Here is a 23,156-nt window from a genome sequence, read left to right as displayed (position 1 = left end):
CAGAGGTTCTTCATTCCCAGTCTCAATCCTTCCTCTTCCTCCGGCCTCATCACAGGCCCAGAGCACCTGCCACAGCCTCCAGGTAAGTGCGCCCTGCACCACCCCATGTCCTCCCCGAGGACACTGGGTGGTCTTTCTAAACACACATCAAGACTCCCCCCTGCTTAAAATCTGTCACTGGCTCCCCAGAGCCCTCAGAACAATGTCCATGCTGCTCACATCCTGGCCTTCCCTACGACCCCACCTCCCTCCTGTCCCTTCAACCTTGCACCCACCTGCCGCCTCTCCGCACAGGATTCACGCCCTGGGCGGGACAGGCACCTTCACTGCCTGGTGCCTCTGAGCAGGCTGGGCCCTGCCTGGAAGCCCTTGCCTCCTCCCCTTGGCAGCTCTGAATCCCTCCCAAAGCACAATTCAAAGGTCGCCAGCTCTCAGGGGCCCTGGCAGCTGATCCCCAAACCAGGGGGACTGGAAGATGGCCCTGGGTCCCTCACCTGGGGGAAATTGCAAGCTAAGGCAGTTTAGGTCTCTATCTGTCCTGGTTCATGACGCCAATTTGTTACTAATTTAGCAATGGTTCATTTGGTCTCTGTAATGCCCACTTTGCTTTATCCTCTCTCATGCTGCTCCTCAGGGAAACTGGGACCTGTGAGCCCCATCTTGGCCAGCCCTTACCCTCTGAGGCTTCCCAAGGCACCTAAAACTGCCGACCACAGTTTAATCCCAATCCACCAACTGCTGCACAAAAACCCTCTGTCTGCCCCCTGGTTTTCCTACTCTCCCTGGGCTCCTCCCCTCCGCTGGCCCCCAGCTCTGTCTGCCCCTCCCTCTTCTCACACCAGGACTTTCTAAACCCCATCCCAGCTCCTACTCCCAGCTCAACACCCTTCCCTAGGGGTCTTCACTAAGCCCCAAGCCAGGACAACTGCCACCAAACCCGAGGCCTTGTCCTCTCCCACCCGACCCTCTTCAGAAGACTGACTCCTCTGGATCAAAAGCTGCCGGCATGCTGCCATCAGCACTGCCTCCCAAATCCTGACTTACACCCGGCCCCTGCTGTGGCTCCCCAGTGCCTCAATCTATTGGGCTGACATACAAGGTCCTGCAGCCCAGTCCCCAGCCTCTGATCATGCACTGACGCACCAAACACCTTTCCCACCCAGTCCTCCCCATTCCTACGCAAACTTCAGCCTCAGCTCAGGCTAGCACAGCTCGCAGAGACCAACATGCCCGCTGAGACCGATGGGAAGACCCAACAGAATACATCTCTCTGAAGCTATGGGAAAACCACTAACGTGACAAAGAGCAAAAGGACCAGGTTCTGGAGAGGAGAGGTGAGCTGGTGATCATGGGCACAGGCAGCAGACAGAGCATTTAGTAGCTTCACAGAACTGAAGGGACAAACTCAGAGACTCGAGGGGCTGCAAATGCACAGCTAGTGTTCCTTTGAGAGATTTGCCAACTTCTGAAATGTGTGGGGCAGGATGCAAAAAGCTGAGCAAAAACCTCTGAGAAGCAGAGGGATTTGGTTTTTTGACGGTCTTGCCATACTAAGGAGACAAAACTGGATTCGTGACCATGCAAAGGAGAGGCCTCCGTGAACACACCAGGGTCCCTGTGGAAAGCCCGATGGGACCACCGCCTGGGCTGGGGTGAACCCTAAACCAATTCTTGGCTCAGCCCTGGTTGGAGGAGGACCGCCTCCCCGGCCTCCCTTAACTGCCGAGCGAATGACAGGGCAGACGCTCCCTGGAGATACACAGCAGTCTAGAGCCGCTGTAACTCTACATAAAATGCACAGCGTCTAATCAGAACGCTACTAAGCATACAAAGAGACCCTTTGTGATGGAGTCAAAAGGAAAAAATAGACAATAGAAACAGACACAGCCCTGGTTGGTGTGGCTCAGTGGATTGGGTGCCGGACTGCGAAGCAAAGGGTCACTGGTTCGACTCCCAGTCAAGGCACATGCCTGGGTTGTGGGCCAGGTCCCCAGTGGGGGGACTATGAGAGGCAACCACACACTGATGTTTCTCTCCTTCTCTTTCTCCCTCCCTCCTCCTCTCTCTAAAAATAAATAAATAAAAATCTTTAAAAAAAAAAGAAAGAAAGAAACAGATACAGATGATACAGACATTGGGATGGGCAAACAAGGACTTTGAAATAACTGTGACTAATATGTCAAGAAAAGAGAGGGGAAATGGAGCAACCAATTTGAAAAAAGGGGGAGTTCCCCAGAGAATTAGCATCTACAAGAAATATTTTTTAATAAAATGAAAATTCTAGAACTGAAAAATGTAATAGCAGAGTGTGAGAATCCAGTAAGCGGATTTAACGCCCTGTTGGAGGCAGAAACAGGGTAAGTGAACTCTGAGCAGGACAACAGAAAGTAGCCTGATGAGCAGAGAAAAAGGATGGAAAATACATTTTTTTCAAAAGTGTAGGAGACATGTGAAATACAACGAGAAGGTCTAACACGTGAGGGCCGGTCAGCCCTTAGCTCAGAGACCACTGCCCCTCCCCCAGGGCTCTGGACTGGTGTGGGCTGGCGTCCCCCTGCTGCCTTGGCCGCCGGGCCTGCCAGACGCTGGGCTGCATCCTCCCACTGTGGGCCCTCCCGAGGGCTCCACCCTGGGTCCAAGCACCAGTGAGACCCGAGGTCAAATCTCCATCAACAACTGTGGGAAAGTCAGAAGGGGGGGCGGGTGGGGGGTGCATGGCACCTTCTCTCCTAACAAGTCACGAGGCAACGCTACGTTCACAGGCCTCAGCACCCGCCGCGTAGCAGGCACTCATGGGGTGGCTGGAAGGCTGCTGCTCAGATGCCCCCTTCCACAGCCTCCCTCAGAGCAGTCAAGACACTGGCCCAAGGTTGCACAGCAACTTCGTGACAGAGACGGCATGAGAATCCAGGCGTGCAGCCTGTACCGCCTGTGGGCGCTGCCCTGCCCCAGCCCCACTGACCTGAGCGCTCGGTCCAGAGTCAGGCCCGAGAAGTCGAAGAAGCTGAGGTACTCCCCGGCCACCAGCCTGCTGAACTCGTTGCTGCCAGGAGAGCATGGGGTGTCCATGAGAAGTGGGGCACAGCAAACAACGGGGGGCACATGGGCAGTGGTACCCCGTTACCCTGACCCACCCACCCAGACCTTCCCGCCCCTGGTCACGCCATCCAGGGCATGAGCTTTAAAGTATTCCAGTGAAGGCAGGGCACTATCAGGGCATAGAAGAAACAAGAATAAAAAATGGTTGATAACTCTGAATCTGAGAAATAGGTACATAAAAGTTCAATACATTTTCTCTGCTTTTCTGCATGTTTGCAGTAAAAAGCATAATTACAGAGAAAGAAAGGAGCGGCCGGTGTGTCCACACCGTTGAAGGTGAGTTCTGGCAACGGCCACCAGATTCAGGGCCCAGGCAGCTACGGACCCTGGCGGGAGCGGCTTCTGAAAGGATAGGGTGGGAAGAAGCCAGCCCTGGGCTGAATGTGGAGAAGGGGAGGGGGCAGAGGGCACAAAATCCTGAGAATTTTGGCTGTAAAGAAGCGGGAGGAAGAAGACCCATTGAGGAAAGACTTAAGCACAATTACATGCTTACGGGAAAACTCTTATAGAGGGGGGCGCTGAAAAGACAAGGGAGGGTGGGGAGCAACCATAACAAAGGCTTCTGAAGGGTGTCATTAGGTTGGGGGGTCACAGCCTCTCAGGAAGGGGGGCTAGTAGTTGTGATTTCTGAGCTGGGGCCGGGAGGACAAGGGCAGCAGCCACGTGGCAGGGGCAGAAGGTACAGGAAGCCAGACAAAAGGAGCAGTGAAGGACCCGGGAGCAGAGCCAGCCCTAGCGCCTCCCTGTGGCCTAAGCCCCCAGGTAGCTCATGCTCAGGGGTCTAGGGTTGACCTGTCCCCATTAGCCTTGTGAGCTAGTCCTGCTTCTGTCCGCACTACCATCCTTCGTGGCCTCACAGCCACTTGCCATGTCCCAGTCCCCCGGCCCCGAGGGGCCGCGCTGCCACCGCCCGCCTCCCTGAGCGTGCGGGCCCTCACCCAGGCAGCCCAGAAAGGAAGCAGATGTAGGGCAAAGCCAGGAATGAGGACAGTGGCAGGAAGAGGAGCTCTTAGGGACTGCTGGGGGCCTCCAGTCACCAGGCACCCCTAATAGAAGGTTACTATTCTATTAGTTGCCTTCCAATAGACACTTCTAATAGTCACTAATAGAAGTCACCTACACTCCTTCAGGCTGAGGAAGACACCGGGTTTGCCTGGCGTGGTGTGGGAGAAAGAAAACTCACTTCTTGCCCAGCTGCCGGGCAACGTCACAGCGCTGGAAGCCCTCGAGGTGGTAGAGGCGGCGAGCCAGCCGGCGAGCAGCCTCACTGACCCCCTGGCACCCATTGGTCAGCGTGTCTGTGCTGCCGGGCTCCAGCCCCTCCGAGCTGCTCAGCTCCAAGTCCGAGTCCGACAGGCCATCCTTTAGGCTGGGGTCACTGCAAAGGGACGGCGGGGTGGAGAGTGGGGCCTCAGAGGCCCTGGGGAGGCGCTGGAAGGTCTCCCTGAACCAGTGGGTGGCCCTGAACACCCCCACGGGCCAGAGCAGGGAAAGACGCTCCACGGCACCAGGAGGGGATCACCTCAAGTGAAATCATTAGCTGCCCCCCAAACCCACAGAAGAGCTCCCCGGCCCCACAGGGCTACTAGACAGGCCTGGAAGGGCAGAATGGGCCCTCAGGACTTCGGTGGGAAGTCTGGGTGCAGATGAAGGACACGATGACCTTGGAGAGGGCTGTTTGGCCACTAGGTAGCCCTCACTCGCTTTGCCTCCTCTGGGTCTGTTTCCCCATCTGGTCGATGGTCCTCCAGCTCCCAGCCAGGGCCCGGCCTCACCTGGCCGAGTTCAGCAATTTGTCTGTGTCCTCCTCCTCTTCCTCCTCCTCATCCCCGCCTGGGCCCTGGGGTCCATCTTCATGGAAGCCATTGGGCATGGCTGTGAGAGACAGGCGGCTCAGGACATTCTCTGAGCGGCTGCTGGAGATGGATCGCCGCAGGGGGCTGCCCAGCTCCCCATCACCACCAGCTGCTCCCAGGGCCCCCTCGGGCCCCACACCACCAACGCCCAAGGAAGTCCCTGGCTCAGGGCTGTCTCTGGCCCGCTGCTGGATGAGGGGTGTGAGGGGGGCCTCGAAGCTGACGCAGCTGTCACTCTCGTCCGTGAGGCTCAACACATCTAGGGAGTCGAGGCTGCTGTACTGGGTGCCCCGCAGCAGCTCCGACTCCACAATCTTCTCAAACGTGGCACTGAAGCCGTCCCGTGCATCTGGCTCTCCGGGGCCATCCAGCCTGCAGGATGCAAGGACCAGTCAGCACCCTGCCAGGGTGCCCCCACCACAGGTGCCAGGACTCCCTGGGGGCGGGGAGAGGGCATGGCTTGTGGCCTGTTTGTTTTTTCAGCCAACACCACCAGTTGACTGGTTACTGGGGTGCAGCAGGGGAAAGGACAGGCATGCCCCCCACGCAGAGCCCAACCCCTGCCTGGTCCATAACGGGCATCGGTGAATGAATGTGAATCCTCTTCCTCTAGCCTGGCCCCTGGGGCTGCTCCGCATCACAACTAGAATCACAGTGGGTCATAATTTTGTTGTCCTTATAAGCTGCGAGGCTCTTAGCTTGGCCAACCACATTGCAGCTCTCGGGCTTTGCCTTAATGCCACCTCCTCAGAGGGACTGAGGGAGGCAGGTCCACACCACCCAGCACGCTGGCCCCCCTCATTCTTCTCCATCCTCAGGGTAGCTCTTCTCATCCTCCCAGCCCCTATCAGGATGCAGTCTTCTGGCTGTTCCCATTTACCATCTGTGCCCCAGCCCCATCCAACCACCCACACGCAAGGCCAGATGAACCCAGCACACAGTAGGTACAGGGTAAACCTTGCTGCATGAGGCACTGGGAGAATAAACAGCCACTGGTAGCCCCGCGGCCCGCCACACTGCCCACGTCCTTTCAGAGCCCTGGGCTGCCCAGGGGGAAGCCTTTGTGCCGGCTGCTCCCCCTGCCGGAGTGTCCTGCCCTCCGGCCAAAGCCTCCTTCCTCGTTTCTCCTCCACGAGGCCTGCCCTGACCACCCCATTTATAACTGGGACCTGCCCCCAGGCACCCAGCCCCCTTTTCCTACTTCATATTTCCAAAGCACTTATCCCCTTCTAACATACTTTAATACAATAATTTATTATTTTGTGATTTGTTATGTCTCCCCACTAGACCATAAGCTCCATGAGAGTAGAAAATTTTGTATGTTCTGCTCACTAATGTATCTCCAGCACCTAGAACAAAGCATCACACACAGGTGAATCGAGGCATCCTGGAGAGATGCTCAGGTGAGCAGGGAGGTCAGGGAAGAAAGAGGAGAGAGACTGAAGGCGAGTGAGACCCAGAGAAAAGAAACGAGAAAGAGACAAAAACAGAGACTAGGAGATACGGAGAACGGGAGACAGAGCAGGGAAGACAGGGAATGGCAAAGTTGAAGAGAGATAAAGACAGAAACACAGAGGCAGCAAGAAGAGACACAAAGAAAGAAGCAGGATGAGCCCAGCCCATTCCTGATAAATCGAGGCCCACCATTTGCAAAGAAGCACGGCCCTCTCTCCCCGTGAGATTCCAGCTGGGCCCAGCGTCTGCCTCAGCCCCTGTGTCTAGCAGAAACTGAGCTGTACGTGGAGGACTGAGAAGTGCTCCTTCCCCTCAAACACCTCCTTGGACCGCCCCCCCCCCACACACACACACAGTGTCCAACATTTGGCCCCAGTGCGTTCCCTGGAGAAACATACTGACCTGAGAGCTGTCTTTCATCCCAGTCCCAGCAGGAGCTGAGATTGCCAGCTCACTAGGCCTTCAAGGGGCCAGAGAAAGAAGTGGGGAAATGGTCAGAAATCTAAAAAGCAGCAGGATGCCTGGCAGGGGACTGGGGTGGAGTGGCCTCTTACTGACCTCCAGTAGGAGGGGAAGGAAGGAAAGGGTCAGAGAGCAGACACCTAAACCTGCCCAGCAAAGGCACCTCTGCCAAGCCTGTGCTGGGTCCTGGAGACACCTGAGCAACAACGCAGAGCCTGCCCCTGGCGGCCTCTCGCCTTACTGTCAGAACCATGAATGGCTCCCCACCCACCACCTGCCACCCTCTCCTGCACCTGAACAGAGCTGAGAGATGGTTCTAGCAAGGGCTTGAAGACCATCAGCCCAACCTCGGAACTTCCACGTGCTCCCACCTTCAGTCAGCGTAAGTACATATGAGGCCTACATGCAAACAGCGTGCTCCCAGAAGCCCAGCCCCCTGCAGCACGCCACTGCCAGCCAGCCAATGCCCTGGGACCTGCCTGGATAGAAATGCTGTTATGGCCACAGCATAGCCAGCACACATGGGCAACCGACCCCACGTACCACATTCCTACCTGCAGGCCCAAATGTGCACCCACACAGGCCAAGCACATGCAAACACCCTCCACCCACAACCACGAAGACACATGCACCAGTATGCTTACACAGCCCTGCTCACACACCAATGCACAGCCAGGTACATGCATGCTCTCCACACATGCACACACACCTCCCACACACTTGCACACTAAGACTTCTATATTGTCTTTTTGCAGACCATCATGGGGTCTTCTAGACATTTCCCTGGCCCATCCCCACCCTCCACATGCAACAAGCATCTCCACGACACCAGATCTCTCCACCTCCTGCTGAGGATAACAGAAGAGGGGCTGTAACTCCAGTAAGTATTCCTGGTACAACTTCCAGATGGCACTCAGGCCAGGGGTAGCTGACTGGGATTAACCCACAAAGCCTACTCTATTGAGGTCAATTGCAGAGTTGGGAGATCCTCATCTCCAGAAAGTGGAGGGATGGACCAGATGACCTGCACCAAGGCATTTTAGAACTCTAATGTCCAGCCTGGGGGAGGGAGTATAGCCCTCCTGCCACACATCGAAATAGCCTGTGATGGTTTGGGGGTTGGGGGTAGGGGGCACAACAGGCCTGTCGGTCTTTGAAATCTCATGGCTCTGTTTTGCCCAGCTTCTGGGTGTTTCCCAAAACACCCAGAAGCTGGGCAAAAGAGGGACATGAAATCCCCATTTTATGGATGGGAAAGACAAGAACCAGAGAGACTAAGCGGCTAGACCCAGACCACGTAGCATGGAGCAATGAAAAATGGTGCGCTCCTACCTGAGACACCGACTCACCCTAGCTGAGGGTCCTCAGTGTCCGCACAAAGGCTCCTGGGGTCATCGTCTCCTTCTGCCAGCCCACCAGCCCTCCAGGGCCTGGACTCTGTGGAATCTTCAAGAACGTCTGAGTCTGGCCCCAGGGCTAGACCATTGGTGAGAGGAAGGCCAAGGCTGAGGCTGTGGAGGGCCATGTCCGGGCTCCTTATGGGCTCCTCAGTGTCCGCCAGGGTGCCCCTTAGCTCATGCCCTGGGCTGCTGTGGCTACCGTTCAGGTCTGCCTTGGCTGCCGCTCCATGCTGGACCCCGGACTCCTCCCTAGGCTCCAGACTGGGGTCCCAGGTGGCACCATCTTCCTCAGGCAGTCCAGATGCGAGCTTATCCTCATCCATGGCAGGCACTGCTTCTACCCCGTGCTGGCTGCTCCGGGAACTCCCCTAGACCTGGCGGCAGATGGCGAGATGAAGGGGTGAGTCAGACAAGGCAGGTGGGGTCTAAAGCCCAGCAGACCCAGCACCAGACAACCCGCCTGGGGACAGAAGGATGACTGCGATGACCTTTGCAGGCCCTCCTGACTGGGTCTAGGTTCAGACTGCGGTGTCCTCAGTGCCCTGCTCAAACCTGCCCCACTCTCGTCTCACCGACCCCCTACCATTCCATGTGCCCCAGTCCTGCCTTCCCCGGTACCTCCTATGTGTCTCTGTTGTGCTCTCCAGGATTCACCAAAGCCTTCTGAGGAAGACCCAGGTTGAAAGGGACTAGGGAAGGGTCCAGAACTCCTCTAAGCCCCCTTCCTCTCCCACCAGAGAGTGATGGAGACAAAGCCCAGGCTGGCAGCAGCCAGCCTCCTTCCCGGTTTGCATGTTGTCTCTCCCTGGCTCCAGGGCAAATGGAGGGAGTTGGACTTGGGGCTACCTTGAAAGGGGCGGTTAAGAGAGGAGGCAAGGAAGTCAACTGAGAGCCGCTTTATCAGAACGGAGGCCACCCCAGAGAAGCCAAAGGGAGCCCTCGCGAGGCCCAGCGTGAGGCGCTGTCCAGGGTGCTGGGCGGGTGCAGCACCTCCACGGAGCCTCGCTGAGACTGCGGCTGCCTCTGCTGCCCAGAGCCCAAAGCCCCAGCGCTAGCAGAGAGGATGATGGGGCCTGGGGCTCCCCTCCACACCCGGGCTCCACAGAACTCACTGAGCCCTGAGGAGGGACTCATGAGGAGGCTGCCATGGGGCACTCTGGGGAGAGCGTGCAAGGGGAAAGCCCTGCTCTGCCCAGCTCACTGTGTGACCCTTCATGGGTCCAGGTCAGGGCTCCTCTCACCCCACCCAAGCCAGGCCCACTCCCCTCTGCCCTGCTCTGGGCCTGTTTCTCCTCCATTTTACCTGCCATGTCCCCTTTAAAATACATTGGAACCAGCCCACATTTCCCAGAGGCTTCCTGCCCAACCTAATCCCAGGTGGGAGGGCAGCTATGATGGCCTGTTCTCCCCTCATCCCTCTGTGCCCCAGCCCACCCATGCTAGGCGATTTTCACCACCACTCCCTACCGTACACCCAAGACCTCTGCCACCAGGGACACAGATCAGCCCCTCCAAACAACTTCCTGCCTCCCCTTTTCAGGCCTTAGCTTCCCCCAATACCTCCACTGTCCTCTGGAGAAGGAGTTCTAGGGACTCAGGAGAGGCTGAAGGAGAAGAGGGACTGGCCAGGCTCCCAGGCTACAACAGAAGGAGCTGCAGGTACAGTCACAGGACTTAACGAGACCCATAGTGCCTACCCCTGCCTGGTCATAGGCGCCACCTGAGGGACTTAAATTACAGAATATGAAGCCCTCCCCCCAGACCTCCTGAACCCTAATCTACAGGGAACTGATATAGTAGGAGAAACTTCCCGCTTAGAGAACATGAACCTGGAGAGGAAAGTGAATCACTTCCAGGCCCTTGAGGGGGAGTCTGACACCACAGGACACTTAATATTCATTTAACCTTGGTTTTCAGACATGAAGTGAAAGAGGAGAAGGCGGGGGCGGAGGGGGGGGCGGGGTTAGTGTCTGGGGTCCCAGCTCACTCACCCTGAGTGTAACCTCCTAGGGTTTTGAAGACTGTGTGAGCATAGATTTTACTTTTTTTAAAAAACCTTTATAGAATTTTTAAAAAACAGTCTGAAGAGCCAAGCTCTAGGATATCTGGGCCCTGATCCTAGGACACAGGGAACCCCAAGGGGCTTGGCCCTGAGTGAGGGATCTTTCTGGCCTGCCCTAAATCCCTGCTGCTCCAGTTGCTGTTTCACTCTGTTCCCACCGGCTGTGTGCTCAGAGGAGGGGGGTGGGGGAGAGAACAGGTCATCTCCTCAGCCAGTCTCCTTGGGGGCGGGGGAGTGCTGAGAAAGCAAAGAGGAGGGGGAATGGGGCCTCCTGGCCTGCTGCCTGAGCTCCAGTCCTCCAGCCGGCTTTACAGCCCCGGGGGCCTGGATGAGCACTGGATCTGGGGCACAGGACTTCACTCCATTCCATCAGGATGCCTCAAGCTCCCACAACCTCACATGGAGGCCGAGCCCTGCAGGGAGGGGTGCCTCCTCTTTGGTCAGGGCTCTCCCAGAGCTCCCAGCAAAGTCTGATATTTGAGAGTGTAAGCGGCTTCACCTGATGCTTGGCCTGCACCGGCCTCAAAGCCAGGGTTATGGACAAAAAAAGGACCTCTTGGGAGGCCCCTACATCACCCCCCAACTTCCAACAGCTACCTCAGGCTGGCTGCAGCCTTACCTGCCCTGCCATGTCCTCCTGCAGCTGGGAGAGGGATGGAGGTTCTACCAACACACAGGACTGGGTCGTGTCCTTGACTTCTCGGGGGTGGGCAGACAAGGAGCAGCATTGAGCTCCACTCTGGGCCGGGGGCCCAGAGTCCCTGCCTGGGCTGAGGGCCATGTAAGCCTAGAAATAGCTGAGCCAGAAATCCCTTCTCTTAATGAGCCCTAGTGATGGGCACATAAAGGGGGGCTTCAGGGCAGAGGTCTGAAAAAATGCCCCAAGTCCTCACTCTGAACCAAATGTGCCTTGGGACTCACCGTTCCTTCTGGCCTTGGTGGACCCATCACCATAATGGGGGCATTACCTCCTTCCCCAGGGCTGGTGGGAGAACTTAACGTCATAAACGCTGGGAGATCTGCGATCCAAGGAAGAACACACTACAGAGGTCAAGGAGAAAGAAGGGCAGCAACAGTCCACTCTTTCGACCACCCCATTTGGCAAATGGAGAGACTAAGGCACAGAACCAGGAAAGGTTTTGCCTGAGGTCACGCAGTGAGTAGCTGCTTCTAGAACTCAGAGTAGCTTCCCCCTGCACCTGGGTGGGCTGGAGGTACAGGATGAGCTGCCAGTTTCCCAGGGCCCGTCAGACCCTCCCACAAGGTCAAGGGCTCAAATCTTCAACCGGAAGAGTCCACCCAAAGCAGTGACCCTGCCTACCTGCAGCCCTGCTGGCAAGGGGCGGGGGTGGGGGGGAGCGGGCACAGCTGGGCCACAGGACACGAACTCAAGGAGGTGCTTGCAAATGACAGGCCGGCAGCAGCTAGATCCCCTGCATCCTCCCTCAGCCTGAATCAAGCCCTGCTCCAAGCAGGGGCTCCCGCTAACCGTGGCCCTTGAGATGGCCTTGGGTACAGCAGCCTCTTTTTCAGCACCAACCAGAACGGGGTCCACAATGATAGTGGAACACTGACTGGGCCAGGGCTAAATGCCAAACCAGCCACTTTCTAAGTCTCAGCTGCTCCTGAGGCAACCCTGCCCCGCTCCCCACTCTCCCTGTGGCAGCTGGAGGGAGTCGTGGAAACAAATTATATCACATCGCTCCCTCACTCATAACCCTCCAACAGCTCCCACTGCCCTTCAGTTAGAATCCGGTCTCCTCAGCATGGCCTAAAAAGGCCGTGCCTGAACTGGTTCACTGCCCTCTCCCCATCCCCCATCCCGTCAGCCACGTGGCCTTCTTTCTGCTCCCTGAGCTCATTCCCACCGCAGGGCCTTTGCACCAGCTGTACCCTTGGCCTAGAATGTTCTTTCCCTACACCTTTAAGTGACTGCCTCCTGTCACTCAGGCTCCACTCCAACACCGCCTCTTCAGAGAAGCTTTCTGTGCCCACCCGGGGCTCTCACACACTCCCCCACAGAGCAGCATATCTGCTCAGCGTCTCTTAGCAGAACCGAAACCTCCTTTTCTATTTGTTTCCTTACTTCCTGCCTCACCAGGATGTAAGGTCAGTGAGGATGGGAACTATGTCATATTCGCTGTTGTCTCCCCCGGAGCCTAGCACAGTGCCTGGCAAACAGCGGGCAGTTTTCAATAATTGGACATGATAATCATCCTCTGTTGAGAGAGGCTGAGGAACAGGCTCGGGGTCACAGAGCTGGAAAGTGGCGAGGCTGGCATTCTCCTTGGAACAACACTGGACAGTCAACCTCATATGGTGCCTTCCACAATGGGATCCAAGCCAGCGGCTGTGAGGAGCCCAAGGAAAGGGCTGGAAGAGGGGCCAGACAAGGAGGGCTCCAGGGCGCAGCCCGCTCTGTAAGACAGAGAGGAGAGTGCATGGGTGCAGGTGCCTGCATGCACATCTGTGAGCAAGCTTCCAGTGCAGGCGTGTGTGGGCACACGCACACATGCACATGCACCATGCAAATGCACACAGAGGGCAGCCCCTCAGGAGTCAGTGTTCCTGGGTGGTGAGGTGGAGATGAGGAGCCCACAGGCCTAGGGTCAGGGTTCAGGGCAGCTAGACCTACATCACCGGACAACCAGTATGGAAACCATCCTGCTTTGGGAGAAGCCAGGGGCAGGGAAGGGACAACCCAGTGCTTCAGGCCAGGGTGGGGAGTGGCGAAGACAGACATCCGCACCGACCACAGCCATGCCCAGTGGCATCGGGCAGCTGGGTGGGTTTGGGAGGAGATGGAGCCATGCAGGGCCACTTGGCGGCAATGGGGGCCCGGGAGGCAGAGTTAGGATAAAGGACCCAGGGCAGGCAAAATCTAAGAGGCTGTGGGAGGGTCACAGGGCCTTAGAGCCCAGGCAGGGTATGTCAAGGAGGCTGCGATCAGAGGAAATCGGTTTGGAATGTCAGTGTAGAGATGAAGCTGAGCCCACAACTGGCCCAGGGAGCTGAGAGCCAAGACTCTGGTCCTGCCTCCAGTGTGTGAGTGAAGCTCAGGTGGGAGAGACCCCTCATGCCCCACGTACATCAGAGACCCCTAACTGTTTCCAGGACCTCTGTGAGCATCTAATGAAGCTGTGGGTCCCACCCCAGACAGACTCTCACATCCGTATACAACATTCTGAGCAATTTTTGAGAGGCTCATGGACCTCTAGCGCCCATCCTTAGGCTCCAGGCATGAACCCAACCTGGAAAGTCCCCAAGGACCCTCTGCCTCTGGTACTGAACACTCAGAGAAAGTTCCATGAGGGCTACTTGGGCCAGGGAGGAAGCTAAAAACCTTTCACTCTCAGACCTGTCCTCTGCTCACTGGGAACCCCCACTGAACATCCCCATTGGCCCCATCACCCTTCCCCACAATTCCTACTATACTGACTCCCTCACGCCCTCAGGTTTACCACTCGGGCTGGGGGTCTTCACATACACACACACGAACACATAAGTACACACATGGACAGTTAAATAAGATGCTCAATGAAGAGGGCTGCCACACAATAGGGCTCAGAACACACCTTAGCCAGCTGTGCCTCCACATCCATGGGCCCTCCAGGACTCCCAGGCACCGGCTGGGCCACTGGCAGTGTGGGCAGCAGGGACTCAGGGGGGTCGCTGGATCACACAGCTCCTCCTGTTCCCCCCACCCACCTCTGCCAGCCAAGGGGTCTGGAAGGCAGGACCTTGCTGTCATCCCAGGCCTCTAAGCACCCTCCCTAGACAAAGACCAAGCTGGGCATGCACCTCCTCACCGTCTCAACGGCCCCGGGGCAGGGAGGTGCCCAGGATAACACAGAGGGGATGTCCACCCAGGAGCCCCAGGAAGAGCCTTGCCTCCATTTCCTGAAGTGACCCCAACCCTTCCTAAGCTGCTTGGCCTTCCCAGCTTGGAAGCAACAAGTGTCTTAGACTGAGACTGTCAGGGCAGTGGTCAGCACCCCGGCGGTGCAGTCTAAAAGACCTGGCTTCAAATCCCAGCTCTGCTGCGCACCAGCTGTGTCACCTCAGGAACAGTGGCCCACCTCTCTGAGCCTCAGCGTCCTCCCCTGCAAAAGGGAGTGCTAACAGCATCTGCCACGCAGGGCCACAGTGAGGACAAAGGCAACGTGTGGGTGCGGTGCTCGGCTCAGAGCTGGCCACAGGTGCTCGGGGAAGGATAGCAGCTTCTGCTTCCCAGAATCCTGTCTCATGTCTGCAGGGGAACGGGCTGGCTGCCCACACTGGGTGTGAAATGCCTAGGAAAGCAACTCGGGCAGCGTTCACTGGGCCCCAATGGACATGTGTTCTCATCTGCCTGCCAGAGCAAGGACCACAGAGGCCCAGCCTGCAGGTAGAGGCAGGAGAAGCTCCTGGGGTAGCCCAGGAGGGTGGTCCAGAGAGCACCCCACCTTTTCCTGAGGTAGGTGGGGACCCTACAGTCCTGGCCCCACCGACACTCCCACTCCTGGACAGGCATCCTCCTAGAGTTCTGTCTCAAGACACAAGAGCCACACCATGTGCGGCGGGGCAAGAGCCAAGTGCCTGGGGCATCCTTAAAAGGCATCCATCCCCTTTATGTGGTACCAGTCTGGGGTCCTTAATGAACCCAGCACTACCATGCCTTCCTCCTCTCATTTTGGCCTCTGAAAAACCAGCTTGCCTTGGGTTATGGGGATCTAGAGGCCTGCTCTTCCTCGTGATCAGGCAGGCAGAGGTGCCTGGGCTCTGGTTGCACATTTGCATCTTCTCTGCATGTGCCCTGCAGCCTGCTGGGACTTTCAGGAGGCCCTGGGCCCAGCTCCTCAAAGGTCAACCCTTGACATCTCCCTGCTTGCTTCTCTCCTGCCCTGAGCCACTTGGCACTCTCATTTGCTTATCATTTGCATACATCTGCATTCTAGTTGGGAGAGCCCTCAGCACTGCTGAAATTCAAAATGTCTGCTGTCAAATCCCAAATCATGTTCATAACTGGTGACTCCACCCTCAGCTGACTTCCCTGCAGGGTGAGCCCTCCGTTCGTTATCTGGGACCACAAAAAACTAGGCTGCTCGGAGCAAGTGGCGGTTTCATCTTCCTGGAGCTCCAGAGGGCACCTGGGGCTCACTCTGCTCCTTGACCCACGTTTGACCCATGAGCCTGTGGGTTTAGAGTTGAATCCCAAGAGCTCAATAATGGACTGACCAAGGGCAAGTCCTCCCAACCAACCCTGCTCAGCTAAGACACCTGTGGGGGGAGGGGGGCAGAACCAAGAGGCTCAATCTCTGAGCAGCCTCCCTGCCTCCCCATCTGGGTCAACAGCCAGGAGAGGCAAACTAAGAAATTTTACCCTCCCTTCACTTACCCTGTACTCGCTAGACCCTCACATTTTCTGTCCACTCCATCCTGAGAACACCCTCCCTGCCTCATCCCTTGTGACTTCCTCCCTCTCCCCTCCCCCACCTGTGGAGGACATAGCTCCACTTAACCCCTCCCTTGCTGAGTCCCCCTTCCCCTCCTCCCTTCCTCTCCCCGCATCCTCTCCTCTCCACTCTAGGACTTCCGCATGGGATCTGCCAAAGGCTGTAGCCTCCTTGGGGCCAGTTGAGGACCAGGAGCACAGGGTACAGAGCCAGCAGGTATGGAAGGTGAGTACGGGGCCATTCCACTATCGCCTCCCTGTCCCTCCTACTCAGCCATAGCCCCTTGGTGGGAGATTTGGTTGGTAAAATCCCCACCCTTTGATGGGCGGTCCAGGGGTAGGAGAGAGAGTCAGGACCGACATCAACATTTGGGCGCTGAGCACCTCAAAGGCCTGAGCTGCCACTCCTGAGACAGGGAAGACTAGGTGGAGCAGGTTTGGGGAGGAAGACTGGGGGCACAGCTGTGAACAAGCTAAGTTTGAAGTGTCTAGTAGACAAGACAGTTGAGATGCTGGGTAGGCTACTGGAGCTCAGAAGAGAGGTCTAAATGGGGGGTATAAATTTGGGAGCTGGAAGCATGCAGGTAGTGCTTAAGCCGGGGACCGGAGGAGATGGGCACAGGACTGAATGTAGATGAGGAAGAGCGGCCAGGCAGGGGCGGAGTCCTGGGCGCTCTGAAATTAAGAGGCAGGGGTGGGGGAGAAGGAGAATGAGAGGAGCAGCCCGAAAGGTGGAAGAGAAACAGGAGAATGGATATCCTGGAGGTCAAGGCATCTTTCAAGGGAGAGGGAGAGATTAAATGTGTCAAATGCCACCCATGACGGCTGAGAATTGGTCATTGGTGACCTTGAGAAGAGTAGTCGGTAAAGGGCAAGGGAGGCAAAGCTCAAATGGAGGGAAGTCAAGAGAGATGGAGGGTGGGGGACATGAAGACACTGGGTATAGATGAGCAGCCTGGGGAGTTTTGATGTAAATGTGGAACAGAAGTTCTTCCTTTTCTTTTTAAAGATTTTATTTATTTATTCTTAGAGAGAGGGGAAGGGACAGAAAAAGAGAGGGAGAGAAACATCAATGTGTGGTTGCCCCTCATGCACCCCCTTACTGGGGACCTGGCCTGCAACCCAGGCATGTGCCCTGACTGGGAATCCAACTGGCGACCTTTTGGTTCACAGTCTGCTGCTCAATCACACCAGCCAGGGCTGCCTCTATTTTCTCAGAGGTAGGAAGCAATGTCAGAAGCTATGAGGGGGGTTGGGGAAGGGATGCTTGGGCCAAGGGTAGAAGAGAGCGTGTGAAGCAGTCATCAGGTGGAGGGAGGGGGAAGGGCTCGGGACCCAGGGTGGGACTGCAGGACTACTGAAAACCCACCTGAAGTTCACGGTTTTGACCTTAAAGTGAGACCAGTTGGGGTAAAGGTTTTTCCCAGCCCCATCCAGCTGCACAGGTCAGATGTGGAGCAGGCTGGCGATGGATTTGACCAGGGCTGGGTTTTTACCAAGCAAGTATGAAAAAACAAAAGGAGGGAAGGGAGGGGGGGGGCTGTGAGGGAGGGGTTACCCTGACAGATAGTGGCAGCTGCCTCTGAGCCGGCCCCTGACCCCTTCTCCAAGTCCCTCCCCTACTGGTGCCTAAGCCCCCACCCCCACCCCGGCCATTCATTCCCTGCTGTGTGCTAGGCGTGACCTTCCCTCTGCCCTCATCCCAAAGTGAGCTTTAACTGGGTGACCACAGGTAACCACGGAGACCTGGGGAAATGAGCTTCCCACACACTGTTCTTCCGACCTGGAAAGAACCTCAGCCCTCACACACCTAAAACCACATTCTCCACCGCCTTCCCAAGCCGCCGCACAGCAGCCCTCCCCACCTCCAGCTGGACCCCAGTGCCCGTCCAGCCTGCCTCTTACATCACTCCTCACTCCACACCCACCTACCACACCCCAGTCCCAGCAGGGCCACCCCACCGCTGACTCCATTCCCTCCGTATGCCTTACACAGCAGCCCCAAATCAGGTGTGCTGGCCAACCCCACCCCATCCTTCTCAAAGCACCTTCTTCAGCACCCACATCTGCCCCATCACTCCCCACTTTAAAACCCTTCCGTGGCTCCAGGTGGGCATCTATTGTCTGGGTCCCACCCCCTTTCTTCCTATCATGCCCCTGCCTCCTATCTTCCCTCCCTGTACCCCTCAGTACTTTCTCTGGGCCTCCCCCACCTGATTCTGACAGCACCTCCCCTGAGTTGTGGCTCACCCCATCCCCACCCCCGAGGTTGTGAAGGCCTTGAAGGCCCCATCAGTGTCGTATCAATCGCCCTTCTCCAGCGCATGGTCTGAAGTAGAGGTTCCTTTGGTTTTGCTGCCCAGGTACACAGGTGGCCAGGTGGATGGAGCGCCTGGAGGCGGTGAGGAGGGAGGAGTGGGACTGAACAAAGGGCCTCCTTAGCCACGTGACGTAACTCAGCAGCGCCTATTACAGGACAAGCTAATGACATGTGCCACCTGATGGGACACACGGAGAAGGACACAACATCACCTATGGGATATTCTTGCACCAAAAACCGTTCAACCTGAACCTACTCATGAGGAAGCGACACGACAAATGAGGAATGTGGAGCCTCCTGCGAGGGGCAGGCAGGGCTCTTTAAGACTGACAGTGTCATGAAGACCTTTTAAAACAAGAGGATTCTTCCAGATCAAAGGGGACTGAAAAGATATAACTGAAGGTAATAGGCGATACTTGATCCAAAACAAAATTTAAACAGCTATAAAGGACACTACAGGGACAACTAGGAAAGTTTGAATATGGATTGCATATTAGGTTAGATTGTGTCATTAATTTCTTGGGTATGTTAACAGTATATTCATGGAGAAAAATGTCCTTGTCTCAGGACATCCATGCCGAGGCATTTAGAGGTGATTGTTACGCTATCTGCAGCTCACTGTCAAACAGTTCAAAGAGAAAGAAAAAATGTGGGCAAAATGTCAACAGCTGGCAAACCTAGTTCTCTAAGTAAAGGATAGGTAGGTGAGTGTTCATTGTACTATCAGGTTTGACGTGATAAAGGGGGGGGAGGGGATGAGGGGGGCACTCCGAAGAGTGGAGCTCAGGGCCTGACTTGACGGGGTAGGAATGGGAAGGGGGCAGCCCACAAGCTGGGCTGTGGACCTGGCCTAGGCTGGGCTGGACACTGGAGTCACCAGGGGCCAGGCAGACACAGCCCTAGAGTGGCTCACCACTGAATGAGGGTCAAGACCTCAAGGAAGCAAACTCAGCTGTGAGCAAACCCTTTCGGGAGGACAAGGGCTCTGCGGGGAACAGCCAGGTCCCAGGGGAGACCAGGAGGGCAGCCCTCAGCCAGGGCAGGGCTGGGAGGAACATGGGCCCTGCCCCACCTCTGCCTGAGCTGTGACGAGGAATCAGGTCTGCCCAAGCCAAGCCCTCCCCCAAACACCCCTCAAGGGGCAACAGCCTGAGTGTATCCTCCCATGTGAGAAGCCAGGCTAAATATGGAGCCTCAGACATAAGATGCCACTCAAAACAGATTTCCCTGGAAAAGACCATCTGGCAAAGGATGTCTAGAGTATCGTCTGTCGAGAGAAGGAGTGTCATTCTCCTTCAAGCTGACATCCGGAACGAGAATGTCTCTATCCCACCTCTCTAAAAGACCCTAGCTTACGGCCTCAGTTTCCCCCAGGTCACCCCTTGCTCCAGGCAGAAAGGCACTCAGTCCCACCTCCCTCCATACTTGCATCTGGGAAGAAGAAAATGAGATGGGGACAGAGGTCCAAGCTTCAGATAGTTCTGCTCAGGTGCAAATCCTCGCTCTGCCACTTACTACCTAGGTGACTTTGAACAAGCAACTCCTCCCTGACCCTCAGTATTCTCTTTCCCAAAATGGGAAAAATGGAAACGCCTCTTTTACCAGTGGCCATGTGTACGAAAGCACTTAGCACCATGGTTGTACTCGATAGATGGGAAGCTAGGTGAGGCACTGGCCCCGCCCCTCTCTCTCAGACCTGTCAAGAGCAGGAAGTCCTCCTTCCCAGCTGGCTTTGCACCCTCCCTCCAGGGAACACTGCGGGTCAGGTCAGCTTGGAGAACACGTGGCCCGTCACTGTCACAGCAGGACAAGTGGCAGGAGGAAAACCCTCCGTCTCCCGGGACTACAAGGTACAAGTCACCCAAGGACCGAGGCTTCAGCCCCTGCAAGAGGCACCAGCAGGGAGGCCTTCCAAGAATATTCTAGTCATTCTTCTGCCTTTAGCTGGGCCAGCACTCACCTACACACCCCAATGTGGGGGAGCCCTCTGGTTCAGGCCACAACCTGGGGACCTGCCATGTTTCCACCAGGACCAAACTTTGCAGCAGCTCCATTGGAAAGCCACTGCCTCTCACTATACACAGGGGAAGGGGAGCTCTTGGAGGGGAGGTCTGTCCTCCAGAGATGCAGGGTGGCGGGGAGAGGGCAACTGGTCCCATTTACTGATTCAGCGATCCAGGTCACAGAACGTGTAGCTTCTCTAGGGGGTAGGGCTCCTAACCTCCCAAGGGAAGGGGTGGGAGAATGACTGTATCTGCCCAGGGCCACGATTTGGCCTTGGAAGAGGTCCAAACGCCCCTTATCCATTCTCCCTCAAGCTGCCTGAGTACCCCTCCCATTAAGCAGCTTTTGTTTCCAATGTCTGGAAGAAAGAGCTGGGGACCTCAGGAAAGCCCACATGCCTCTCCCCAGGCCCAGGCTGCCCATCTGCCCCGGCCAAACCCTGAGCCCTCTCCCTGCTCCCCATTCACCCATCTATCAAGCTCAGCCTGGCTTATCTTGAACCTGCCAAAAATCTCAGACCCACTTTTCCATTTTGTCTGGGGCTTCAGCCCCTGGTTCTTCAAGCCCCACCCCCCAAGTTGGTCCTAAGATGAAGGGGTGGACTGAGGTAGTGCCTGGGCCTGTGCAGAGACAATACCCCCGGTTCTGACTCAGGCAGCTCCCAGATCGTCCAGGGACAGCAAGAGTCTGCATACTTCCTCCTAGGTGGGGGCCAGCTGGACAGGGTGGTCCCCGGATCTGGACTCCCTGCCACACCCCAGCCCCAGCAGCGGGCTCCAAGGACCCCTCCCTCCCTGCGGCTGCCACAGCCATTATGTGCTCCTCAGCCATGCCCACTGCCTGCCACGCCCCCACGCAAGCCCCTGATCTAGCGGCAGAGCTCAGAGCCGGTGAGGCTCGCTCGGCAGCCAAGCCAGGTTGTCAAAGTTGGGGAACTGGAAACAGAAATAAATCCTCGAAGCTTCTCCACAGTAAAGGTGGCTGCTGGCAGGCCCAGCACTCCACACTCCAGGTCCCCAGCCACCAGCTCTCACTGACACCCCATCAATGCACACATGTACTCTTAGATTATACAAAAGGGGGGTCCGGAGGGAGAGCCCAGGAGACAACTGGGCCAGAACGCCCCTACCCTCCCTGCAGACTGGCCTGAGGCTCTCTAGCGGTGGCCCCACTCCCTGGCCCAGACCTGGCCATCCCCGAGCTTCCTCTTTCGGCCCCATCTCCATGACAACCGTATCCTTCAGATGCTCCAGCCGCCACGGAATTGATCTGGAAACATAGCTTTGTTAGCAGACCCTGGCTGGCACGGAGGGCGGAGGGCGGCGCCCCACCACCCAGTTTGCTTGCCCCCCAGCACTCCCTCCCAGCCCCTAGCCCGGCTTCGGGGAGGGGCAGGGTCCCGGAGCACACGGGCCCTAGGGACGAGGTGGCCCCGCGGCCGCACTCACCGCTCCTGGTCCCAGTCAGTGGGTCCAGCCCCTCACGGCGGGGCCATGTGTCGGACTGACCGCCACACTCCTCCGCTGCTGGCTGTCGGGGCTCCCGCGCCCGCTTCTGTCCCTTCAGGTGTCTGAGCCGCGCTGTGGAGAAGCTGAGCAGAGATGGGGGGACTGACGGCAGGAGGGAGGGACGCAAGGCGAGAAGGAGGGAGGGAGGAGCGGGAAGGGCGGGGAAGGGCGGGGGGACTGCAGGCGGCAGGCGGCGGGAGTGGAGCGGGAGGCCACAGCGGCCACCCTAGCCAGCTGGCCTGCCACGCCTCCGCACGGAGGGCCGGACAGCGCGAGGCGACCGGCCCAGGACGGCGCGGCCGGCCCTTTAAGAAAGTGGGGGAAGGGAGAGCCCAGAGGTTCCGCCGCTCTAAAGCCCTGCTGGCTCCAGCTGCCCTCTAACCGGCCCTCTTGGCAGGACCCTCGGTCCCAGGCCCTGAGCCCTCAGGGTCTGCTCGGCCCGCCTCCACGTGAAGGAAGGAGCGCTCCGGCCCTCCTCCTACGGTCTGGCGTGGTCTGACTCATTGCCCTCCACACCCCTACCCACCCAGGGAGACCAGCCCCTGACAGGGAAGGAGCTCGGAATGCAGGAGGCAGGCAAGATGACAATCGATCGTCCATCGCAGAGAGAGACAGAGGCTTGCCCACCTACCCACCTACCCACCTACCTACCTACCTACCACGGAGACAGACAGACTTGGGATATGAGTGAGAAGGAGGAATAGAAACAGAGCTGGAAGGGGAAAGGGAGTACAGAAGAGAGGGACAAAGGGAAAAGACCCAGCGCTGGGGAGGTGAGGGGTAGCTCCAGTCAAGGACTCAGAGTCCCAGCACCATGCCTGGGCCAGGGTATGGTCACCCTGGGCAGAGAGATATAGGGTGCTCTGGGCTGTGGGAACAAGTAGCCCTCCCCCACGCTAGTCAAAGCCCACCACCGTGAAGCCCTCCCCCCACCCCAGGACCCTAGCTCTGAAGAAAAAGGTGGACAGTATCGTACCTGGGCTAGACACCAAGAACTTCCTGGCTGTGAGGCTCCTTCAGGCAAGATCCCACCTCTCAGGGAGATAATAAAGGGCCCCACCCACACAGATGTAGGGAGACCAGCCCCCGGGGGAAGGGGGGAGGGTGAGCAGGCCCAGTCCGGCAGAGAAGGCAGCTCAGGTAAGATGCAGGCCCTACCAGGAGAAGTCACCTTCCGCCTCTCTCCTTCCACTCTAGCCCCCAGGGGCTGTTTGCTACACCCAGCTCTTCCTACCTCCGGATCATTGCAGGTGTTCCGCCTTCTGCCAGGCCAAGCCTTTGATCCTATGGTGCTCAATAAACTCTTAACTCAATCCTCAAATTCCTGGTTCAATGCGGCTTCCTCCAGGAAGCTCTCCCTGACCTTCTTTCCACCAATACACACACAGACAGTCAGGGACCCCGTTCTTAGGGGACAGGGTAAGAGAAGAGAGGATTTGCTGACCTACATAGGGTGTCTCAGCTGTGTGGGGCGGCAGTCACCGGAGGTGCAAAGTCTGAGAGGTGGCCCTCCCTCTTCAAGCCGGGCCACAGCTAGAGCTGAGGTTTCAGCAACC

At 57.2% G+C, this 23,156-nt stretch overlaps 1 protein-coding gene across 1 annotated transcript in view; it reads right to left on the bottom strand.

Moving 5' to 3' along the window:
- The window catches only part of PSD2 (pleckstrin and Sec7 domain containing 2), a 42,041-nt gene extending 20,383 nt beyond the window's left edge, over nucleotides 1-21,658 (bottom strand). The window contains exons 1-5 of the mRNA XM_024575235.4: nucleotides 21,541-21,658; nucleotides 8,222-8,646; nucleotides 4,875-5,327; nucleotides 4,283-4,477; nucleotides 2,963-3,043 (exon numbers count right to left, since the gene is read on the bottom strand). Coding sequence (XP_024431003.2) covers nucleotides 2,963-3,043; nucleotides 4,283-4,477; nucleotides 4,875-5,327; nucleotides 8,222-8,595 — 1,103 coding nt within the window. The 5' untranslated portion in view covers nucleotides 8,596-8,646; nucleotides 21,541-21,658. The remainder of the gene's footprint in view (nucleotides 1-2,962; nucleotides 3,044-4,282; nucleotides 4,478-4,874; nucleotides 5,328-8,221; nucleotides 8,647-21,540) is intronic.
- Between the last annotated feature and the right edge of the window lie 1,498 nt (nucleotides 21,659-23,156).

Source organism: Desmodus rotundus, chromosome 10 (genome assembly GCF_022682495.2).
Source record: "Desmodus rotundus isolate HL8 chromosome 10, HLdesRot8A.1, whole genome shotgun sequence".
NCBI classification, from domain to species: Eukaryota; Metazoa; Chordata; class Mammalia; order Chiroptera; family Phyllostomidae; genus Desmodus; species Desmodus rotundus.
The sequence above is the reverse complement of the archived record's forward strand: the minus strand, read 5'-3'. Positions and strand labels throughout refer to the sequence as shown.